Genomic DNA, 19577 nt, shown 5'->3' with positions numbered 1-19577 from the left:
TTGGGTGAAATCAGTTAAATAGATATCAGAAGCTTTTGTATCTTTCACCCTTTTGCCCCCCAAGCATACTCGCTGAGTATGTGGAACATTCCTGAGGGTGAGAGTGGAGGCGCAGAGCTAATGAGGGAGGTAGTGACCAGAGACCAAGAAATCTTTGTTTTTTAACTTTTGTTTTAAATTCAGAAGTGTATGTGCAGGTTTTTTTGTTTGTTTGTTTTCCTGAGACGGAGTTTTGCTCTTGTTGCTCAGGCTGGAGCGTAATGGCATGATCTCGGCTCACTGCAACCTCCACCTCCTGGGTTCAAGCGATTCTCCTGCCTCAGCATCCCAAGTAGCTGGGATTACAGGCATGCGCCACCACGCCCGGGTAATTTTGTATTTTTAGTAGAGACGGGGTTTCTCCATGTTGGTCAGGCTGGTCTTGAACTCCCGACCTCAGGTGATCTGCCCGCCTCGGCCTCCCAAAGTGCTAGGATTACAGGCATGAGCCACCGCGCCTGGCCTATATATGCAAGTTTGTTACACACGTAAACTTGTGTCATGGGGATTTGTTGTACAGATTATTTCATCACCCAGGTATTAAGCCTAATATCCATTAGTTATTTTTCTTGATCTTCTCCCTCCTCCCACCCTTCACCCTCCAAGACCAAGAACTCTTACTCCATTTTCAATTATTCCCCTGTGGAGCGCTTAGTGCTTGAGGTCAGCCCTTTGGCTTGTCCTTGGTCCTGGGATGGAGTGCTTTTGGGGGCCAGGCTCCATATTCCTAGATTTTATTTGCCAACTCTGCCTTGGAACTCAGGGAAGGAAGGGTTAAATACAGAAAGCAGCTGTTTCAGCGAATAGTTCTGCTAGAACTTACTCCTCTGCGCCAAACTCTCACACCCGTTTCCATTCCACCAAGTGGTCAAGAGCGGGGACTTCGAGAGATGTAGACCTCCAGAAGAGAAGGATGGGTCCCTGTTCTAGGGAGTGCTGCGCTTAATGAGTAGTACTCATTTGGAGGTGCGCTGTGGAGGGCTGTGAGGAGGATTTCCCATGGGTTCTTTGGAGAGAAGGGAGCGAAAGAAATGAACCAGGGTTCCAAAGAAGTCTTCATAATCGTTCTTTCTGCCACCCTTCACACTATGCCAGTCTGCAAGCTGTAGTTTCACTTTTCTGATGGATGAAACTACATGGGTGGAAGGAGCTTCAGTGGCCCAAGCTACAAGATACTCCCTCTAGTGTCTTGCACGCTCACAAGTTTTTTTCCGACCTTGGAGAGGCCTAGTGATCTAAAGCCTTCCACTTAAGTCTAAGGGGCCACCAATCAAGTCCTGCCCGCCTCTGCAGCTCCAGGGTTGAAGCTCTTGGGCCGTCAGACCTGCCACTCATTTTCTTCCTCCCTTCCCATTGGCCCATGGTAAATAGGAGGCTTTTTTTTTTTTTCATTGATTGGGCGGGGCCCAATCAGGGTTGGGTTGGGTCTTTGACAGCTTTCTTTGCCAGATTCAAAGATGGCGCCTACGGCCACGCTAAGAATGCAGCGTGAAGCTGCAGTTCTGCCATCACTCAAGATGGCTGCCCCCATCAAGATGACCGGGGTGTGCCGGGGGGAAAGGGGCAGCATGATGGTCTGAGATGGTAAGGGATACTGCACCATTGCGGGCCTGGTCTTGGGGCCTGGGAATGAAGAATAGAGAGGCTAGGGAGCTAGGTGAAGTCTGTGGTGGGGGCTAGGATCAGAGAAAGGGAGAGAGGACAAGGGTGACAAGTGGGGGTGAGAGATCAAAGATGGGGCGGGAGTGTGCCTAGGGTTGTCTCTCCATGAGTGCTCTCCTTCCCTACTCTTCCTGTTCCAGGTGTAGCGTCGGACCATGTGGAAGTTTCTGAGGCTGGGGAGCCGGATAATGGGGGGTGGGGCCCGTTGGGGGGTAAAGGGGCAATAGCGTCCTTTCACAGGCTAACCTCGGCCCTTCCCAGTCCTCTGGACTAAAATGGGGAACACATTGGGCCTGGCACCAATGGGGACTTTGCCCCGCCGGAGCCCCCGCCGAGAGGAACCCCTGCCCAACCCTGGGAGCTTCGATGAGCTGCACCGGCTATGCAAAGGTGAGAACTTGGCACTTGGGTGTCTCAGGATGAAGGGGCAGAGGAGTGGAGGGTCTTGAATGCCGGATGTCCGGCGATGGGAGCAGGAAAGGGGAGATCATAGCTGGGTCATGCAGCCTCAGGGAGGATCAGGTGCCCAAATGAAGTGGAGCATTTCATTGCAGGACTTGAAAGGAGGTTAATTCCTCCAAAGTGTTCCCTATGGGATTGAAAGGGGAGACTATCTTTTGGGATAGGGGTTCTTTGTCTGTGCTTATTCCTTCCCTTCCCCTACCCCCTTCAGATGTATTCCCAGCACAGATGGAGGGCGTGAAGCTCGTTGTCAACAAGGTTCTGAGCAGCCATTTCCAGGTGCTCCCACTTCTCTGGCCCCTCCTTTCTATTCCCCCTTTCCTGTCCCTGGATCATCTTCTCCTTTCCTTTGTACTCCAGCCCTAGCCAGTCTATGTGGGACAAATGAGGGAGGATATGGGGTTCTCTTTACCTCCGTGCCTGTGGGACTTGTTGCTTTTAATCTGATGACCTTCTCTGTATATGTTGGAATATTTAGGATTCTTGAGAGGCCCTCTGGATGGGGAAAAGACTAAGGGTGGGATGAGGGATTGAAGTGGAGCAGGAATGCGCTTTTCTCCACTGAATCCTCTTTTCCTCAGGTGGCGCACACTATACACATTAGTGCCCTGGGCTTGCCGGGATATCACCTCCATGCGGCCTATGCAGGGGATTGGCAGCTCAGTCCCACTGAGGTGAGGGCTCCACACATCTGGGTCATCTCCCTAAAAACCAATCTGGGACCCAGGTCTGGAGGAAGAGGAATTGTGTGTGTTATGGGGAGGAATGGGCCGTAACCTGATTGTGTCTTTTCTGAATCAGAGAGGGTAGAGAAACATTTTCTGTGAAGAGCCCAGAGTGTGTCTTTGTGACTCCACCAGGGGGCGCTGTGCACTCTTAATGAAGTTCTATATTTGGGTTTAGGCTGAGTGGTGCCATCCGGCTCAGCCTTACTACTGTGTACACCCTTCCACAGGTGTTCCCCACTGTGGTAGGGGATATGGACAGCAGTGGCAGCCTGAACGCCCAGGTCTTGCTCCTCTTGGCAGAGCGGCTCCGAGCTAAGGCTGTCTTCCAGGTGACCACAGTTCCTGCCTCCATCCCCTGAGGCACTTCCTCTTTCTCCTCCACGGGTTTCCTGCTCTGAGGGCTTGGAAGGAGGAGCAGAGTCTATAATGATCATAAAGAGGGAGGGAGATTTTACTTCTTGCTCTTGCCACCCAGACGCAGCAGGCCAAGTTCTTGACATGGCAGTTTGATGGCGAGTATCGGGGAGATGACTACACAGCCACTCTGACCCTAGGAAATCCTGACCTGATTGGGGAGTCGGGTGAGGAACTGGGACAGGGTTCTTTTTATCTTGGCGGCCCATTTGCTAATGTTACTATGCCTCTTCATCTTCTGTACAGTTTGGAGTTTAGAAAAGGAACTTCTTGGGCAGGCTGGGGTGGCGGTTATTGGGGGTGAGGGAGCAGGTCTGGATATTGTCTCTATGACTGACTCCATGTCTCCCCGTTCCCCCACAGTGATCATGGTTGCTCACTTCCTGCAGAGCCTCACTCATCGGCTGGTGCTGGGAGGAGAGCTAGTTTATCACCGGCGGCCAGGCGAAGAGGGGGCCATCTTGACACTGGCTGGGAAGTACTCGGGTATGGGGCGAAGTGAAGTAGTGGTGGTGGGGGGGGGCAATTCTGGACTTTTCTGGGGTTCCTGGCCTGTGTTATACTACAGTTAACACTCCTTCCCCTCTGTACTTTGGATTTTACAGCTGTACACTGGGTAGCTACATTGAATGTGGGATCAGGCGGGGCCCATGCAAGTTACTACCACAGGGCAAATGAACAGGTGAGACCTCTGATCTCATTCCCTCCTTGTCAGCAAGTCAGTCATGAACTTCTGTTCATCTGGACCTCTATCGCCCTGCTGACCTATTTTTCTTCCTACCACGCTGTGTATATATTTACATGCATGCCTCCATTCTGCTGATTCCCCATCAGGACCCTTCTGGTCTTCACTGATACTGATCTCTCTCTCATCCTTGCCCATGGTTCTCAGGTTCAGGTTGGAGTGGAGTTTGAGGCAAACACAAGGCTACAAGACACAACATTCTCCTTTGGTTACCACCTGACTCTGCCCCAGGCCAACATGGTATTTAGAGGTGAGGGTTATTGGGAGACATTTGGCTATGCTGAGGAATGGGGGATGCAGAGGAGGGAGGGAAGCTCGACCTTACTTCTGGTGATTATTTCCTCTAATCCCTGTTAAATAATCTAGTGGGTATTCTCTCCCCCAACAGGCTTGGTGGATAGTAACTGGTGTGTAGGTGCTGTGCTGGAGAAGAAGATGCCCCCTCTGCCTGTCACCCTAGCCCTTGGAGCCTTCCTCAATCACTGGCGCAACAGATTCCATTGTGGCTTCAGCATCACTGTGGGCTGAGGTTGTCCAGAGCCAGCCCCCACAGCAGCTGGAACCTCTGAGTCAGGTGCCCTAGGGCCAGAGACTAGGCCCCTCTTCAGAGCCCACCTTGCTGGGTGATCTCTAGGACCCAGGAGCAGAGTGGTGGACAGGACCATGCCCTCCTCAGAACTGGAACTGCCACAGGGGCAGTTGATGAGGCAGAGGTTTGAGGATCCCCCCCTCTGCTACCAGCCCCAGTATCACCTTCCCCATGCTCTTGTGACTGTGGACTAAGGGGGAAGGATTAAGGGGTATGGCTGAATTCCCCCGGCACCCCTTGCCCTCAGGCTTCCTTCTTCCTTTCCCTTTGGTTAATCCTGCATGGGATTAGCTGACCATCCTGTTTTCCATCCCAGAGCCTCCCAAGGCTGGGAAAGTAGGGCTGAAGGGCTAGATGTTTGGTCTCAGGAAGTGGGGCCCACCCATTCCCAGAAGGAGCTTCTTTACCTCTTAGCCCTGAGGTTTCCTTCTTCCCATCTTCTGTGCTTCCAGAGAACAACTTTGTTCCTATGGTCACCCCCACTATCCCCATGACCGCATGAAGAGGCAGTTATTGCTTTAGTCTTTCATTGCAACCACTGGGCTCCCTTTGAACCCGGCCCAATCTTTGGTCCCAGCATTTTCCCACTCCAGTGTATCCAGGGTGTCCCAGGTGAGCTGGGGAAGGAAGTGAGCCTGGCCTCAGCTGCAGATCTCCTGGAGCAGCGGCATCATGGCAGACAGGCCCTGGATGTGCTGGATTTGGTACCCGTAGGCCTCATTAATGCTCCGGAGCTCAGCCAGCAGGCCTAGCAACTTCGCATACAGAAACCTTTGGAGGAAGTAGTGGGGTTGCCAGGAAAACAGGAGGGAAATAAGGCAGTTGGGAGTCTTGTCTCTAGGCCCTGATCCCCTGAACTATTCCTCAGTGAAGCCAGGTCTGAACATTAGAGAAAATCATGCTCTGGTATGACAGACTATCAGAGGTTCCAAAGGTCCTCCAGGGGGCCTCGGTCTGACACTGTCTTCTCTCACCATGCTCAGTTTTTTCTGAACCCAGAGCTCTGAGAGCCGAGTGTGAAGAAAGCTCCAGACTTGGCCAGAACTCCAACCATGTGGAATCTGAGGGCCTGGCCTTCTAGAGCAGGTTCTAGAAGGTGGATGTGTTCTATGGTATAAAGCATCCCCTTTCTGGCCAAACTAGCTCTTGGAGGAACGAGCAAAACAGAAGCGGTGCATACCTCAGAGCCTGGATAAATCACAGACTATTGAATCTGGAACTGGCTTTGACCATGAAACTGTGAATGGCCCTAACTTCAAGGGAAATGAGAAATCGAAGGAATTGGCCCAATGGCGAGGAGAGGAAAGGCCAAGGGAAGAGAAAAGTCTGCGTTAGTCTGGAGAAGTTGGACTAGTGAGGTAATGGATGTCATCAATCTCAGGAATGCTATTACCCAGAGCCTCTGAGCTACTACTTTGCATCTGTACTGAATAAAAAAAAATCTGGAAAAAGTGAGATGAAACAGCAGTATCCAAATACAGCAATTTGGATGCTGAAACGATGTGAGACAGGGATGGCCGGGGGAAGGAATAGACCCCAAGATACCTGAATTCCCTAAGGAAAGGACAGTAAAAAAACATTCCTCCCAAGCTCAATGTTTCACCAACCCCTTCCTGCCCTGGTGTGGCCTCCAAGCCCTCAGTGTCCCACCGTACCGATCCCGGGGCCTTCGCTGCTGGCCCTTGATGTAGCTTTGCAGAGTCAGTGCCATCGCCTCTTGCAGCTGATCAATCTCATCTCTCTGGGTAACTCCAGGTCGGTCTGTAAGATAGGGAGCTGGGAAGGACAAGGTGGGTGGCAGGGGTGGGCCTGCGTGGTGCCCCGGGGACTGAGGCTGGGATAGACCTAGTCTGCAGGTTTGACAGCTAGGCTAGAAGGCCTGGGTGGATGGACTCAAGGAGCTGAGTATTTGGGCAGAGGTGGTGCAGCAAAAGGCTCTGGGCTTTGGGAGGTGCTCACCAGGAGAGAAGAGGGCCATGGCAGCCAAGAGCACATACTCAGGCTCTTGGAGCTGCAGTTTTCGTAGTGTTCCATGGAAGTGAAAGAGCAACTCCAAAAACTCTACCTGGAACCCCACTGTGGGAGATACTAGGATTAGGAGCCTCTAGGTCACCTGACCACATACTGTACCATGAGGACACATGCCCCCTATTGCTCTAGCACCATCTCACCACGGGCTCCATCTTCAATTGTGTAGCGAAGAGGCCCGCAGAGGAAGTTTTGTGTTTGGAGACAGAAAGTGGTATTGAGTACGATGTGACAGATTTCCACAGCTGCTCCCTTGAGAAGGGAGATCTGGTCTTCAATGGGCAGGGAACTGTGGAAAGCAGGAAACAAGGACACTTTTCAATTTTTTTTTTTTTCTGAGACAGAGTCTCACTGTCACCCCAGCTGGAGTGCAGTGGTATAATCTCTGCTCACTGTAACCTCTGCCTCCTGGGTTCAAGCAATTCTCCTGCCTCAGCCTCCCAAGTAGCTTGGATTACAGGCGTGTGCCACCATGCCTGGCTGATTTTTTGTATTTTTAGTAGAGACGGGTTTTTACCATGTTGGCCAGGCTGGTCTCCAACTACTGACCTCAGGTGATCCACCTGCCTTGGCCTCTCAAAGTGCTGGGATTACAGGCATGAGCCACTGCACCCAGCCCACTTTTTAATTTTTTGTTTGTTTATTTGTTTTTATTTTTTGTAAAGATGGAGTCTTACTATGTTGCCCAGGCTGGTCTCGAACTCCTAGGCTCAAGCAGTCCTCCTGCCTTGGCCTTCCAAAGTGCTGGGATTATAGGTGTGAGCCACTGTGCCCAGCTGACAAGGGCACCTTATTATTATTCTTATTAATTAATTTATTTTTGAGACAGAGTGTTGCTCTGTCACCCAGGCTGGATGTAGTGGCCTGATCTCGGCTACAGCAAACCTCCGCCTCCTGGTTTCAAGTGATTCTTCTGCCTCAGCCTCCCGAGGAGCTGGGATTATAGGCGCCCACCACCACACCCAGCTAAGTTTTGTATTTTTAGTAGAGACGGATTTCACCATGTTGGCCAGGCTGGTCTCAAATTCCTGAGCTCAAGTGATCCACCCGCCTTGGCCTCTCAAAGTGCTGGGATTACAGGCATGAGCCACCGTGCCTGGCCTATTATTATTATTTTTAGCTTTCATTTTTTGAGACAGTCTCACTCTGTCACCCAGGCTGGAATGCAGCGGTGCTATCTCAGCTCACTGCAGCCTCAACCTCCTGGGCTCAAGTGATCCTCCCACTTCAGCCTCCTGAGTACCTGGGACTACAGGCACCCACCATCATGCCCAGCTAATTTTTGTATTTTTTGTAGAGTTGGGGTTTTGTCATGTTGCTGAGGCTGGTCTCAAACTTCTGGACTCAAGCGATCTGCCAGCCTCTGCCTCCCAAAGTGCTGGGATTACTAGTGTGAGCCACTGCGCGGCACCTCAAGGGCACTTTAGATGCAAGCCTGTACTTCAGAGATGGAGAAGAACTCCCAGTTCTGATTGGCACATTTAAAACCAAAGCTGAGAATTCAAGACCTAATGCTTGGAAAGGCTGAGGCATGTGTTAATTTGTAGTCAGTGACTTTTCGGGGTGGATATACAATTTACTGAAGTGTTTGCCTCCTGAAAGATGAGGGGAGGTCACTCACCGGAAGATGGGCAGGTCCTTAGTAAACTTGATGACTTGCAGTACCATGAAAGTGTTGATGTCTGCGAAGTGTGTGACCAGAGGCAGCACAGGGGCCAGGGTGGGCAAGGGCTGGTGATGGATGAACAGATGAGCTGGAGGCTGCAATGATCAGAACATTAGCTAGAGGCCCTGGCCCTAGGGCCCTCCTTTAGGCCTCACCAGCCTTATCTTGGAAGAGTTCCTTGCTGAGAAGCCTGCTCAGGCTGGGGTTCTGGAGATCTGTTCTCAGTATCAGTGCATGGCATACACCCCTCTCCTTCAGACCAGCATTTTTGGGTGCACTTTTAGTTGTATTCCAACCCAAATCCTGTCGGTGCTCACCCTAAACTGCACAAACTGTTCAAACATGGTGCCCATGTGGCGGGTGTGGGCCCCCAGGAGTGTCCGGATCAGCTCTTCTTGCTCCTTACTCAGTTGCACAGGTGTTTGCTGTGCCCGCCGCTGGGCCTGCTTTGCTCGCCGCAATGCCAGGGCTTCTGCCGACAGTATCACTGTGCCAGGCAAGAGATCATGACAAAGCTGTTGAGACCAGCAGAGCACTTCTCTCTGCTGGTCCCTGATCTGGGGCCCCTCAGCCACCCTGCACAACGAAGGATGGGGGCAGTGTGGGGAATTCCTGAGACTTTCTTGGGCTTGGCTAAAGTCCTAGAGGCTCCAGGAGGCAGGGGGTTCCTATACACTTCCACCAACCTGTGAAGAACTGCAGCAGAAAACTGCACTGTGGGGGAGAAGGGAAGGGTGGCGAGGAAAGTATGAAAGATGTGAGGAAAGGTGCGAGGGCTTTTGGGGAAACAGTGTAGAGGGAGGGGTCTTGATACCTAGAGCATCACTTTATGTGATGTTTTCAAATAATTCTTCAAAAATAATCAAATAATCCTTTCAAATAAACCTTTATCTGATGTTTTAGCAAAATTTCAAAACTTCTGAGGTTAAATCCCACTGAATGAAACAACCCCAGGATAGGCAGGGCTGGTATTCATCATATATATATATATATATGTGTGTGTGTGTGTGTGTGTGTGTGTGTGTGTGTGTATGTGTATATATGTATATATGTGTGTATATATATATTTTTGTTTGTTTGTTTGTTTTGTTTTGTTTTGAGATGGAGTCTCTCACTCTGTTGCCCAGGCTGGAGTGCAATGGAGCAATCTCGGCTGACTGCAACCTCTGCCCCCTGGGTTCAAGCAATTCTCCCTGCCTCAGCCTCCTGACTAGCTGGGATTACAGCACCCACCACCACGCCCGGCTAATTTTTTTTTTTTTTTTTTTTTGTATTTTTAGTAGAGACGGGGTTTCACCATATTGGCCAGGCTGGTCTCGAACTCCTGACCTCAAGTGATCCATTCACCTCGGCCTCCCAAAGTGCTGGGATTACAGGCGTGAGCCACTGCACCCAGCCCAATCACATTTTTTAGAAATGTGGACAGGCTTAGATTCTGGTGACAGAACCAAGGTCACAAAGTAAGTAATATAGATTGAATTCAAACCAAAATCTTTTGACTTCTACAAAAGATCCAAGATCGAACCAAGATCTTGAATTCAGACCAAGATCCTTTGACTTCTACAGTTTCCTTTCATTCTTCCATAGTGAGAATCATGTGATATGGAAAAAGCAAGAGTTTGGGAGTCAGGTAAACTTGAGTTTGAATACTGACTGTACAACTTCTTCTTCCTTCTTCTTTTTCTAGAGAGGACATCTCACTCTGTTGACCAGGCTGGTCTTGAATTCCTGGCCTCAAACAATCCTCTTGTCTCAGCCTTCCAAAGTGCTGGGATTAGAGGTGTGAGCCACTGTGCTCGGCCTGCACAAGTTTTTAGTTGAATTAACTTGGGCAAATTAACTTCTGTGAGCCCCAGTTACATCCTCCTTTGGGAGCATAGCACAGTTACCTGGCACAGAGAAAGCATTAATTAAGTTATTGAGCACCTACTAGGTGACAGGCACTATACTCAAGAGATACAAAATAAAAAACACACCTGTAATCTGAGCACTTGGGGAGGCGGAGGTGGGCAGATCGCCTGAGGCCAGGAGTTTGAGACCAGCGTGGCCAACATGGTGAAAGCTCATCTCTACTAAAAATACAAAAAATTAGCTGGGTGTGGTGGCACATGCCTGTAATCCCAGCTATGCAGGAGGCTGAGGCAGGAGAATCACTTGAACGCAGGAGGCGGAGGTTGCAGTGAGCCGAGATGGCGCCACTGCACTCCAGCCTAGGCAACAGAGTATGAGACTTTATCAAAAAAAATAGAAAGAAAAGAAAAGAAAAGACAAGACTAGCCATGTGGCTATCTAGGAGAAAAGCATTTCAGGTAGAGGAAATGGCAAGTGGAAAAGCCTTGGGGAAGAGTGCGCTTGGTGTTTCTTTTTTTTTTTGAGTCGGAATCTGGCTCTGTCACCCAGGCTGGAGTGCAGTGGCGCGATCTCGGCTCACTGCAAGCTCCGCCTCCCGGGTTCACGCCATTCTCCTGCCTCAGCCTCCCGAGTAGCTGGGACTACAGGCGCCCGCCACTACGGCTGGCTAATTTTTTGTGTGTTTTTTTAGTAGAGACGGGGTTTCACTGTGTTAGCCAGAATGGTCTCGATCTCCTGACCTCGTGATCCGCCTGCCTCGGCCTCCCAAAGTGCTGGGATTACAGGCGTGAGCCACCGCGCCCGGCCTGGTGTTTCTAAGAATGACAGTAAAGTCAGTGTGGCTAGAATTGATTGAGTAAGGGGGGAAGAGTATGAAATAAAGTCTGAAAGGTGTTGTGGGAAAGCTAGATCATAAGATCACGTACTTTGAGATGGGGAGCCATTGGGTGTCTTGAGTGAATAGTGACATAATCCAACTAGTTTCAAAAAGAGTACTGTGCCTGCTATGTAGAGAATGCACTGTTGAGAACAAGGACAAAGCAGACAGACGCAGTCAATGGATTCTTGGGATGTAGGGGGCCAACTCACTGTCTTTCCTCATGCCAGCATCTAAGCACTTCTGCAACCTGCAGGCTGGGCAGTGGCGCCTCTGAGTCTTGCTGACTTCACAGCTTCCAGCAAAGGGGCAGGTGGGACCAATGCTTTTGCTGACTGTTCTCCTGTGAGACACAGAGATGTTGTTAGAGTCTGGGATGCAATGGATAGGTGAGGGGCTGAGATGACATGGTCTAAAAGACCTGGGAATCTGGTGAAATGGACTAATCTGAGCTGTGCCCAAAGGTCCCCAGGGGTGGATAGCGTCCAACACATCTCAAGCATTTCCATGGCAACACAGGATCACTCCAGAAAGCCTAGTTGATGTAGTACTAGCTAGGTGCTTCACAGGCAGTGGGTACATAATAAGTGCTCTTGACTAATGGGCTGTGTCCATCAGACAAACATTCAGCTTTCCCTCTGTTATGCCACCAGTTTATACAGTGATGTGTTTGGCAAGATGTAGGATGCCAGCCACAGGGTAGTTAGACTCTAAGATAAAGGATTAATGTAGCTGGACAGGCTTGGGCACCAGCGAGGGTGTAAAGGCTGACTAATAGGGAGTTTGGTTTGGAGGGCTATTTCCACTGGGGAGGAGACTCTCACCTGAAGAAACCCTTGCAGCCCTCACAAGTCAGCGCATTAAAGTGGTAGCCTGTGGCTTGGTCCCCACATACCACACAGTTCCTCAGCTCATCTTCCCTACTGGCCATGACGTCACGTGTTGGGGTGGCTGTCACAGACTCCTGAATGTAGGAGGGGTCAGCAGTCAGTTTTGGGCCACCCTTGACCCTTTTCTGTCCCTTCTAGAGAGTCTCTTTCCAAACCAAACCAAACATGCCCTTGACTTGATCCCTGGCGTTATCTTTTGTGTTTTTTTTTTCTTTTTCTTTTTCTTTTTTTTCTGACACAAGTTCTTGCTCTGTCACCTAGGCTAGATCTCTGCTCATTGCAACCTCTGCCTCCTGGGCTCAAGCAATCCTCCGCCTCAGCCTCCTGAGTAGCAGGGACTACAGGTCCAGACCACCACGTCCAGCTAATTTTTGTTTATTTATTATTTTTTTTTTGTGGAGATGGGGTTTTGCCATGTTGCCCAGGTTGGTTTTTTTGTTTGTTTTTTTTGTTTATTTGTTTGTTCTGTTTTTTGAGATAGAGTCTTACTCTGTTGCCTAGTGTTGCCTAGGCTGGAGTGCATCATAGTTCAATGTAACCTCACACTCCTGGGCTCAAGGGATCCTCCTGCCTCAACCTCCTGAGTAGCTGGAACTATAGGTACACACCACCACACCAGGATATTTTTTTCTTTTCCTTCCTTCCTTCCTCCCTCCCTCTCTTATTCCTTTCTTTCCTTTTTTTTTTTTTTTTTCCCTGAAATTGAGTCTTGCTCTGTCACCCAGGCTGGAGTGCAGTGGTGCAATCTTGGCTCGCTACAACCTCTGCCTCCCAGATTCAAGTGATTCTCATGCCTCCGCCTCCTGAGTAGCTGGGATTAAGGTGCCCGCCACCATGCCCAGCTAATTTTTTATTTTTAGTAGAGATGGGGTTTCACCATATTGGCCAGGCTGGTTTCAAATTCCTGACTTAGGCCCGGTGCGGTGTCTCATGCCTGTAATTCCAGCACTTTGGGAGGCCGAGGTGGGCGGATCACCAGGTCATGAGATCGAGACCATCCTGGCCATCATGGTGAAACCCCGTCTCTACTAAAAATACAAAAATTAGCTGGGCATCGTGGCGTGTGCCTGCAGTCCCAGCTATTTGGGAGGCTGAGGCAGGAGAATCGCTTGAACCTGGGAGGCGGAGGTTGCAGTGAGCCGAGATTGCGCCACTGCACTCCAACTTGGGCGACAGAGCGAGACTCCATCTCAAAAAAAAACCAAAAAAAAAACCAAAACAAAAAACAAAAAAACAAATTCCTGACTTCAAGTGATCAATCCTCCCACCTTGGCTTCCCAAAGTGCTGGGATTACAGGCATGAGCTCCCTCGCCTGGCCTCTTTTCTTTCTTTTTTGTAGAGATGGGATCTGTTATGTAACCCAGGTTGGTCTTGAACTCCTGGGCTCAAGCGATCCCCCCACCTTGGCCTCCCAAAGTGCTGGAATTACACACGTGAGCCACTATATGCCTAGCCCCCATCATTATCTGTATTTTATTGCATTTAGTCTTTGGCCCCCAACAGATTTCCTACCTGCTTCTCTTAGGCAGCATGTCACCTGCAGGCCACAGAATCTGGTATGGAATGCCTCTCCCCAAACTCCCACGCTGTTGCTGGTTTTCCTCTGATCTCAGGAGTTGCCAGTGATTGGAGTTAGGGATTATGACCCTTAGTATCTGGAAAACAAGAGATGTCTGTTTTATGTGGCCTCCAGTTGCTCTCAGTGACTGTGGGGTAAGGGCACAGACCCTGGACTCAGGGCAAAGGCCTGGGTGGGAGGTTTTCCCAGCATGACAAAAGTGCTGGTTGGTGGCACATGGGGAGGGACTCCGGTGGGTGGGAACCTTGTGACTCATTGGAAGCTGCTGCTTATTAGACTCATCGAGATTTTCCCTGTTGATGAGTTTAAGGCTACATCTGCAGCCTTCTGTGTACAGAGATCCTGAACAAGCTGGGAAGAGAGAGAGAGAGACAGACAGGCAGACAGACAGAGCAAGCTTTTTCACACGCAGTATGTCAGTACTAAAAGAAGAGGTGTGACAGTTCCACAAGGCTCCCCCAAAAAAAGTTTTTAAGAGACTAGGGGCTGGGCACGGTGGCTCACGCCTGTAATCCCAGAACTTTGGGAGGCTGAGGCAGGCAGGTCACTTGAGGTCAGTAGTTCGAGACCAGCTTGGATAACATAGTGAAACCCTGTCTTTACTAAAAATACAAAAATTAGCCAGGCATGATGGCACATACTTGTAATCCCAGCTAATTGGGAGGCTGAGGTGGGAGGACTGCTTGAACTCGGGAGGCGGAGGTTGCAGTGAACTGAGATCATGCCACTGAACTCCAGCCTGGGCACAGAACAAGTGAGACTCCGTCTAAAAAAAAAAAAAAAAAGAGAGAGAGAGACTAGGATCTAAGTAAGAGCTTACGGAAAGAGCCCTCTCACTTCCTAACTAGGGAGGGCTGAGAATCAAATCAGAGTGACCACAGGGCACAGTGACATGCCCTGTACATCCCCCCTACTCTGGAGACAGGTAGAGAATGGTTTGAGCCCAGGAGTTTGAATCCAACCTGGGCAACATAGCAAGACTCTATCTCTAATAATAATAATAATAATAATAATAAAGTGCTATTTTTAAAAAATATTTTTTTTTTTGGCTGGGCGGGGTGGCTCATGCCTGTAATCCCAGCACTTTGGGAGGCCGAGTTGGGCAGATCATGAGATCAAGAGATCTGGCCAATGTGGTGAAACCCTGTCTTTACTAAAAATACAAAAATTAGCCAGGCATGGTGGTGCACGCTAGTATTCCTAGCTACGTGGAAGGCTGAGGCAGGAGAATTACTTGAACCCAGGAGGCAGAGGTTGCAGTGAGCTGAGATCGCAGCACTGCACTCCAGCCTGGGTGACAGAGCCACCACACCCAGCTAATTTTTGTACTTTTAGTAGAGCTGGGGTTTGTGTTGACCAGGCTGGTCTCGGACTCCTGACCTCGTGATCCGCCCGCCTCGGCCTCCCAAAGTGCTGGGATTACAGGCGTGCACCTGTAATAATAGCTACTGCGCCCGGCCTATTTTTCTTTGTTTTGCTATTATGTCTTCTGCTTCTTCATTTGCATTAAATTATAATTAATGTTTCTCTAAAGATGAGTTAAAACCCCAAGTGCAGGCTGGAGTCATACACACACACACACACACACACACACACACACACACACACAGAGAGAGAGAGAGAGACTGAGTTAAAAAGATCCTTGTTTAGGTTACCAGAATGAGTTGGTAGAACCCCTAATCTCAAGTGGTATAGCATCTAACTATGCATAACTTTGTATTTTGAAATAAACTGAGTTCCAGAGAGCACAGATGCTTGGATCTGTTCCTTGGGAGATGGTAAGAATATTTATGTGTATGTATCTGTTGGTGTCTTTGTGACTCTGACAATTCATACTAATTTATTCAATCAACAAATATTGACCAAGAATCCACCTATGTCTTAGATACTAGAGTTAAAAAATGAGTAAGATGCTCTCCTACCCTCATGAATTTTAATCGCTAATGGGGGAGACAGACCTTTACACAGATATAAAGAAATATGGTCAGATCAGTGATGATGCCATGCACAGAGCATTATGGCACCGAAATAGCGGGGCACCTAATTCTGCTTTGGCAAAGGGGTGTCGAGGAAGAGGCAGGAGAGGCTTTCTGGAGGTGTGGCAACTGAGTTGACTTTTAAAGGGTAATGATGAGTTAGCTAGGGGGAATATAAAAGGCAGTTCAGGCAGAGGGTGCAACCTGAGATGGTCAAGAAGCCAGATACAAAAAGGTAGATATGGTAGAACCACAGATGGGCCTCTCTTACTGGAGCATAACATTTCAGGCTGGGAGTGGGAAGAGATAAGGCTGGAGAGGTGGGATATAAGGCTGAGATGTAGGCAGATCACAGGAGACCTCATGTGTCAGGCTAAACACTTTGAGTCCATCAGGAAACTTTGAAAGAGAAAGCTGTGAAATGACATTGTCATGTCTATATTCTAGATCGTTTACTCTGCTGGCTGTTGAATTTGAGGGGGTAGGACTGAAGGCAAAGAGACCAGTTAGTAAGCTATTGCCTGCCGGGTGTGGTGGCTCATGCCTGTGATCCCAGCACTTTGGGAGGCCGAGATGGGCAGATCATGAAGTCAGGAGATTGAGACCATCCTGGCTAGCGCGGCAAAACCCCGTCTCTACTAGAAATGCAAAGAATTGGCTGGGCACGGTGGCGGGCGCCTCCCAGCTACTTGGGAGGCTGAGGCCGGAGAATGGCGTGAACCTGGGAGGCGGAGGTTGCAGTGAGCTGAGATTGCGCCGCTGCATTCCAGCCTGGGCAACAGAGCAAGATTCCGTCCCCCCACACCAAAAAAAGAAGAAGAAGAAGAAGAAGAAGAAGAGGAGGAAGAGGAAGAGGAAGAGGAAGAGGAAGAAGAGAAGAAGAGGAAGAAGAAGAAGAAGAAGAAGAAGAAGAAGAAGAAGAAGAAGAAGAGGAAGAAGAAGAAGAAGAAGAAGAAGAAGAAAGCTATTGCCATAATGTAGGTGAGAGAAGATTAAGCCGGAGCTAAGATAGTGGAAGGATGTAGGGGAGGAGAGGGTTTTGAGAAATACATGGAAAGTGGAATTATTGGAATTTGGTGACTACTAGAGTGCCTGGATTAAGAAAGAGGACGAGAAATTAAAGATGACTGCAGGTTTCTGGCATGGGTGACTGAGTGGATGGTAGTATCGCCAATTGGGAGACAGACTGCAGGAGAAGGACAAGGGCCCTCCATACTTGGGTGCCAATCCATTTTCACAGTTGACAATTTACTCCAGCAATAAGTTATCAAGTGTCCACTCATGATTAGGCACCAGAAGGAGAGACAAAAGAGAGTCCCTATTACAGAGACACTTCCAGATTAATTATGAAGACTGAATACATAAATTGAATTCCTAGGTCTTAAAAGAAAATATATAATCAAACCTTAAATGTTTGATTTAAGGTTGTGGTAAAGACTATGTATAATATTATAGGTATTAATTGCTCCCTTAATTTATTCTTCTTGTGTACCCAGTATGAGCAGAGTACTATGTAAAAATCCTTGCCTGTGTTAACACTGTAAGATAGGTAATATCATCATTTTACAGATGAGAAAACTGAGGCTCAGAGTGTTTAGCTAGCTTATATAAGGGCCAATATACCCAACAGTTTATTAGATGACTCCACTTGGATGTCACATAGACACCTCAAATTCAATATGTCTCAAATTGAATTGTCAACCCCCCACAAACTAACTTTTCCTATGTTACCTAACTTGGTGACTAGTCCAACGTGAGAAAGTGGAAAGAACATGGGCTTTGGGGTCATATAGACTTAGGTTCAAATTCTGACTGGCTCTTGCTAGTTGAATTACTTATTTTTTGCCACTTCTCTAATTGTTTGACATGACTGAGACCCAGCTCCATGGGGCCCTGGGAATCAGATATCATCAGGCTGAGCCAATACCGGACCAGGGAAGGGAGGCATACTTCCTCTTCTTACATCAGCTTTGAATGCTTAGGGAGAGGCTAGGCTAGAAAGATATTCTGGTCTAGGGATGCCCTTCACCTGGGGCCAGGGATTACACCGAGCCTTGTTCTTCTTGGAGAAGTCCACCTTGTAGTTCTTTGAGATGGGGTTGCCTTGGGAACAGACTGCTTTGAGTTTGCTCTTCTGTGTACAGAAACCCTCCCCTGGCTTCAGGGTCTCTGCTGTAACGCAGATGGAGAGTGGAATCTGCTGCAGGATGCCCCTGGCATCCATGGTGAACAGGCTTTCAGGGTTAACTGATACCCTCACCCTCTTCCAACATGCCTTTTCCAGGCCAGGGTCTGAAAAACACCTGTGAGGATTGTGACCTGATGGGTTAAGCTCTCTGAATTTCAGTTTTCTTACCTGGAAAAAAAAAAGGGTTAAAACACTCATTATCCAGGTTTGCTGTGAAGATTAAACAAAGTAATAAAGTAGTAAAATGTAAAATTCCTTACACGGTGCTTGAAACATGGAAGGAAATCAACACATATTCATTCTCTTACCTTCTTCCTTTCCTTCCCCTTTTACTGCTGTCTTCTCCCAGATACAAAACCAGAAACTGGTGAGTCACCTAGTCTCCTTTCTCTCCCTCACTCCCTATAAATGACCAAATGCCATGACCTGTCATTCCTATCTTCTGACCTCTACATGCCCACTACCTCTTAGCTGAGTTTAGGCCCTCAACATTTTTCACTTACTGCTGCAGTAGACTATTCAATTATTCTCCCTGCTCCCAGCCTCATCTCCTTCCAACCCATCCTCCATGCTGTTGCTATTTCTAAAATGCAAATTTGATCATGTCTCTCCCCTGCTTAAAATTCTTCATTTGCTTTCCATCACCTTCACGATAAAATCCAATCTCTTTAGCATGTCACACAAAGTCCTTTGTGATCTGGCCCCTATTTAATCACTCTGGCCTCATCTATTCTGTCCCCACTTCCCTCCCCTGACCTAGCACATCACACTTTGGCTCTAGATGTGCTTAGGCATTTAGAGTTCCCTGAACAAGCTGTGCTCACTCACCTCTGAATAACTGCCCTTGTTGTTCCCTCTGGTTGGAATCACCTCACACACCCTTACTTTCAAACCCTCCTCCCTGATCCTCCTGATCCTCTTGGTCCTTCAGGCCTGGGTAGAGCAGATCACCTGTGTGAGCCTAATAGATCTACACCTCTGTACACAAATTTGTCACAGCACTTATCACATTGCAGAACAACTGACTGTTTCTTTTTGACTCTGTCAATCAACTGTGAGTTGATGAAGTCAAGGGCTGCACCTGTCATTTGGGGATCCTTAGGGTCTTATGTACTCCAAGCATATATAATAAATATTTATGGAATGAATAAATGGACTAGGATACAAATTAAGATCTGATTTCAAACCCTTGCTCTTTTCATGCAACATCATATGCTATTGTTTGTGAATGAGCGCACTCATTCATTCAATAAATATGAAATGGGTATCTACTTTGTGCCAGGCATTTTGCTAGCACTATCATCTGAATACATTTCTATTTCCCTTTTAGCTGCTTTCTTTTTTAATTTTTTAATTTTTTTTTTTTTGAGATGGAGTTTTGCTCTTGTTGCCCAGGCTGGGAGTGCCATGCAGTGGCGTGATCTCGGCTCACTGCAACCTCTGCCTCTTGGGTTCAAGCAATTCTGCTGCCTCAGCCTCCCAAGTAGCTGGGATTACAGACATGCACCACCACACCTGGCTAATTTTGTATTTTTAGTAGAGACTGGGTTTCACCATGTTGGTCAGGCTGGTCTCGAACTCCTGACCTCAGGTGGTCCACCTGCCTCTGCCTCCCAAGTGCTGGAGTTACAGGCGTGAGCCACTGCACTTGGCCTAGCTGCTATCTTTCACAGCTCTGTCACCCAGGTTGGAGTGCAGTGGCTTGATCTCGGCTCACTGCAACTTTCGCCTTCTGGGTTCAAGCGATTCTCCCGCCTCAGCCTCCTGAGTAGCTGGGACTACAGGCGCACGCCACCATGCCTGGCTACTTTTTGTATTTTTAGTAGAGATGGGGTTTCACCATATTGGCCAGGCTGGTCTTGAACTCCTGACCTCGTGATGC

At 48.6% G+C, this 19577-nt stretch overlaps 2 protein-coding genes across 10 annotated transcripts; one reads left to right on the top strand and one right to left on the bottom strand.

Annotated features, from left to right (window-relative positions):
- Nucleotides 1-898: 898 nt before the first annotated feature.
- On the top strand, nucleotides 899-6090 carry TOMM40L (translocase of outer mitochondrial membrane 40 like). Of its 7 annotated transcripts, none has more exons than XM_008964212.4 (10): nucleotides 1037-1623; nucleotides 1942-2091; nucleotides 2375-2442; nucleotides 2745-2837; nucleotides 3119-3220; nucleotides 3367-3472; nucleotides 3669-3791; nucleotides 3911-3987; nucleotides 4198-4300; nucleotides 4439-6090. In XM_008964212.4, the coding sequence occupies exons 2-10, from the start codon at nucleotides 1977-1979 to the stop codon at nucleotides 4576-4578; spliced, it is 927 nt and encodes a 308-aa protein (XP_008962460.4). In that variant the 5' UTR covers nucleotides 1037-1623; nucleotides 1942-1976; the 3' UTR covers nucleotides 4579-6090. The 7 variants fall into 7 exon arrangements, with proteins under 7 accessions (XP_034794890.3, XP_008962462.4, XP_063460363.1 ...); XM_003811826.5 differs by having other exon boundaries at nucleotides 1842-2091; XM_034938999.3 differs by having other exon boundaries at nucleotides 899-2091.
- NR1I3 (nuclear receptor subfamily 1 group I member 3) lies at nucleotides 5153-19475 on the bottom strand. 3 transcript variants are annotated; one of them, XM_055112392.2, is made up of 8 exons: nucleotides 11886-19475; nucleotides 11274-11404; nucleotides 8651-8820; nucleotides 8289-8428; nucleotides 6811-6956; nucleotides 6599-6715; nucleotides 6295-6415; nucleotides 5153-5256 (listed from the first exon to the last, which is right to left on the bottom strand). In XM_055112392.2, the coding sequence occupies exons 1-8, from the start codon at nucleotides 11990-11992 to the stop codon at nucleotides 5166-5168; spliced, it is 1023 nt and encodes a 340-aa protein (XP_054968367.2). In that variant the 5' UTR covers nucleotides 11993-19475; the 3' UTR covers nucleotides 5153-5165. The 3 variants fall into 3 exon arrangements, with proteins under 3 accessions (XP_054968367.2, XP_008962471.4, XP_008962465.4); XM_008964223.6 differs by having other exon boundaries at nucleotides 6599-6727; nucleotides 13465-19475; XM_008964217.5 differs by having other exon boundaries at nucleotides 5153-5410; nucleotides 13465-19475.
- Between the last annotated feature and the right edge of the window lie 102 nt (nucleotides 19476-19577).

Source organism: Pan paniscus, chromosome 1, assembly GCF_029289425.2.
Source record: "Pan paniscus chromosome 1, NHGRI_mPanPan1-v2.0_pri, whole genome shotgun sequence".
Classification (NCBI taxonomy): domain Eukaryota; kingdom Metazoa; phylum Chordata; class Mammalia; order Primates; family Hominidae; genus Pan; species Pan paniscus.
This window is presented reverse-complemented; position numbering and strand designations above follow the sequence as displayed.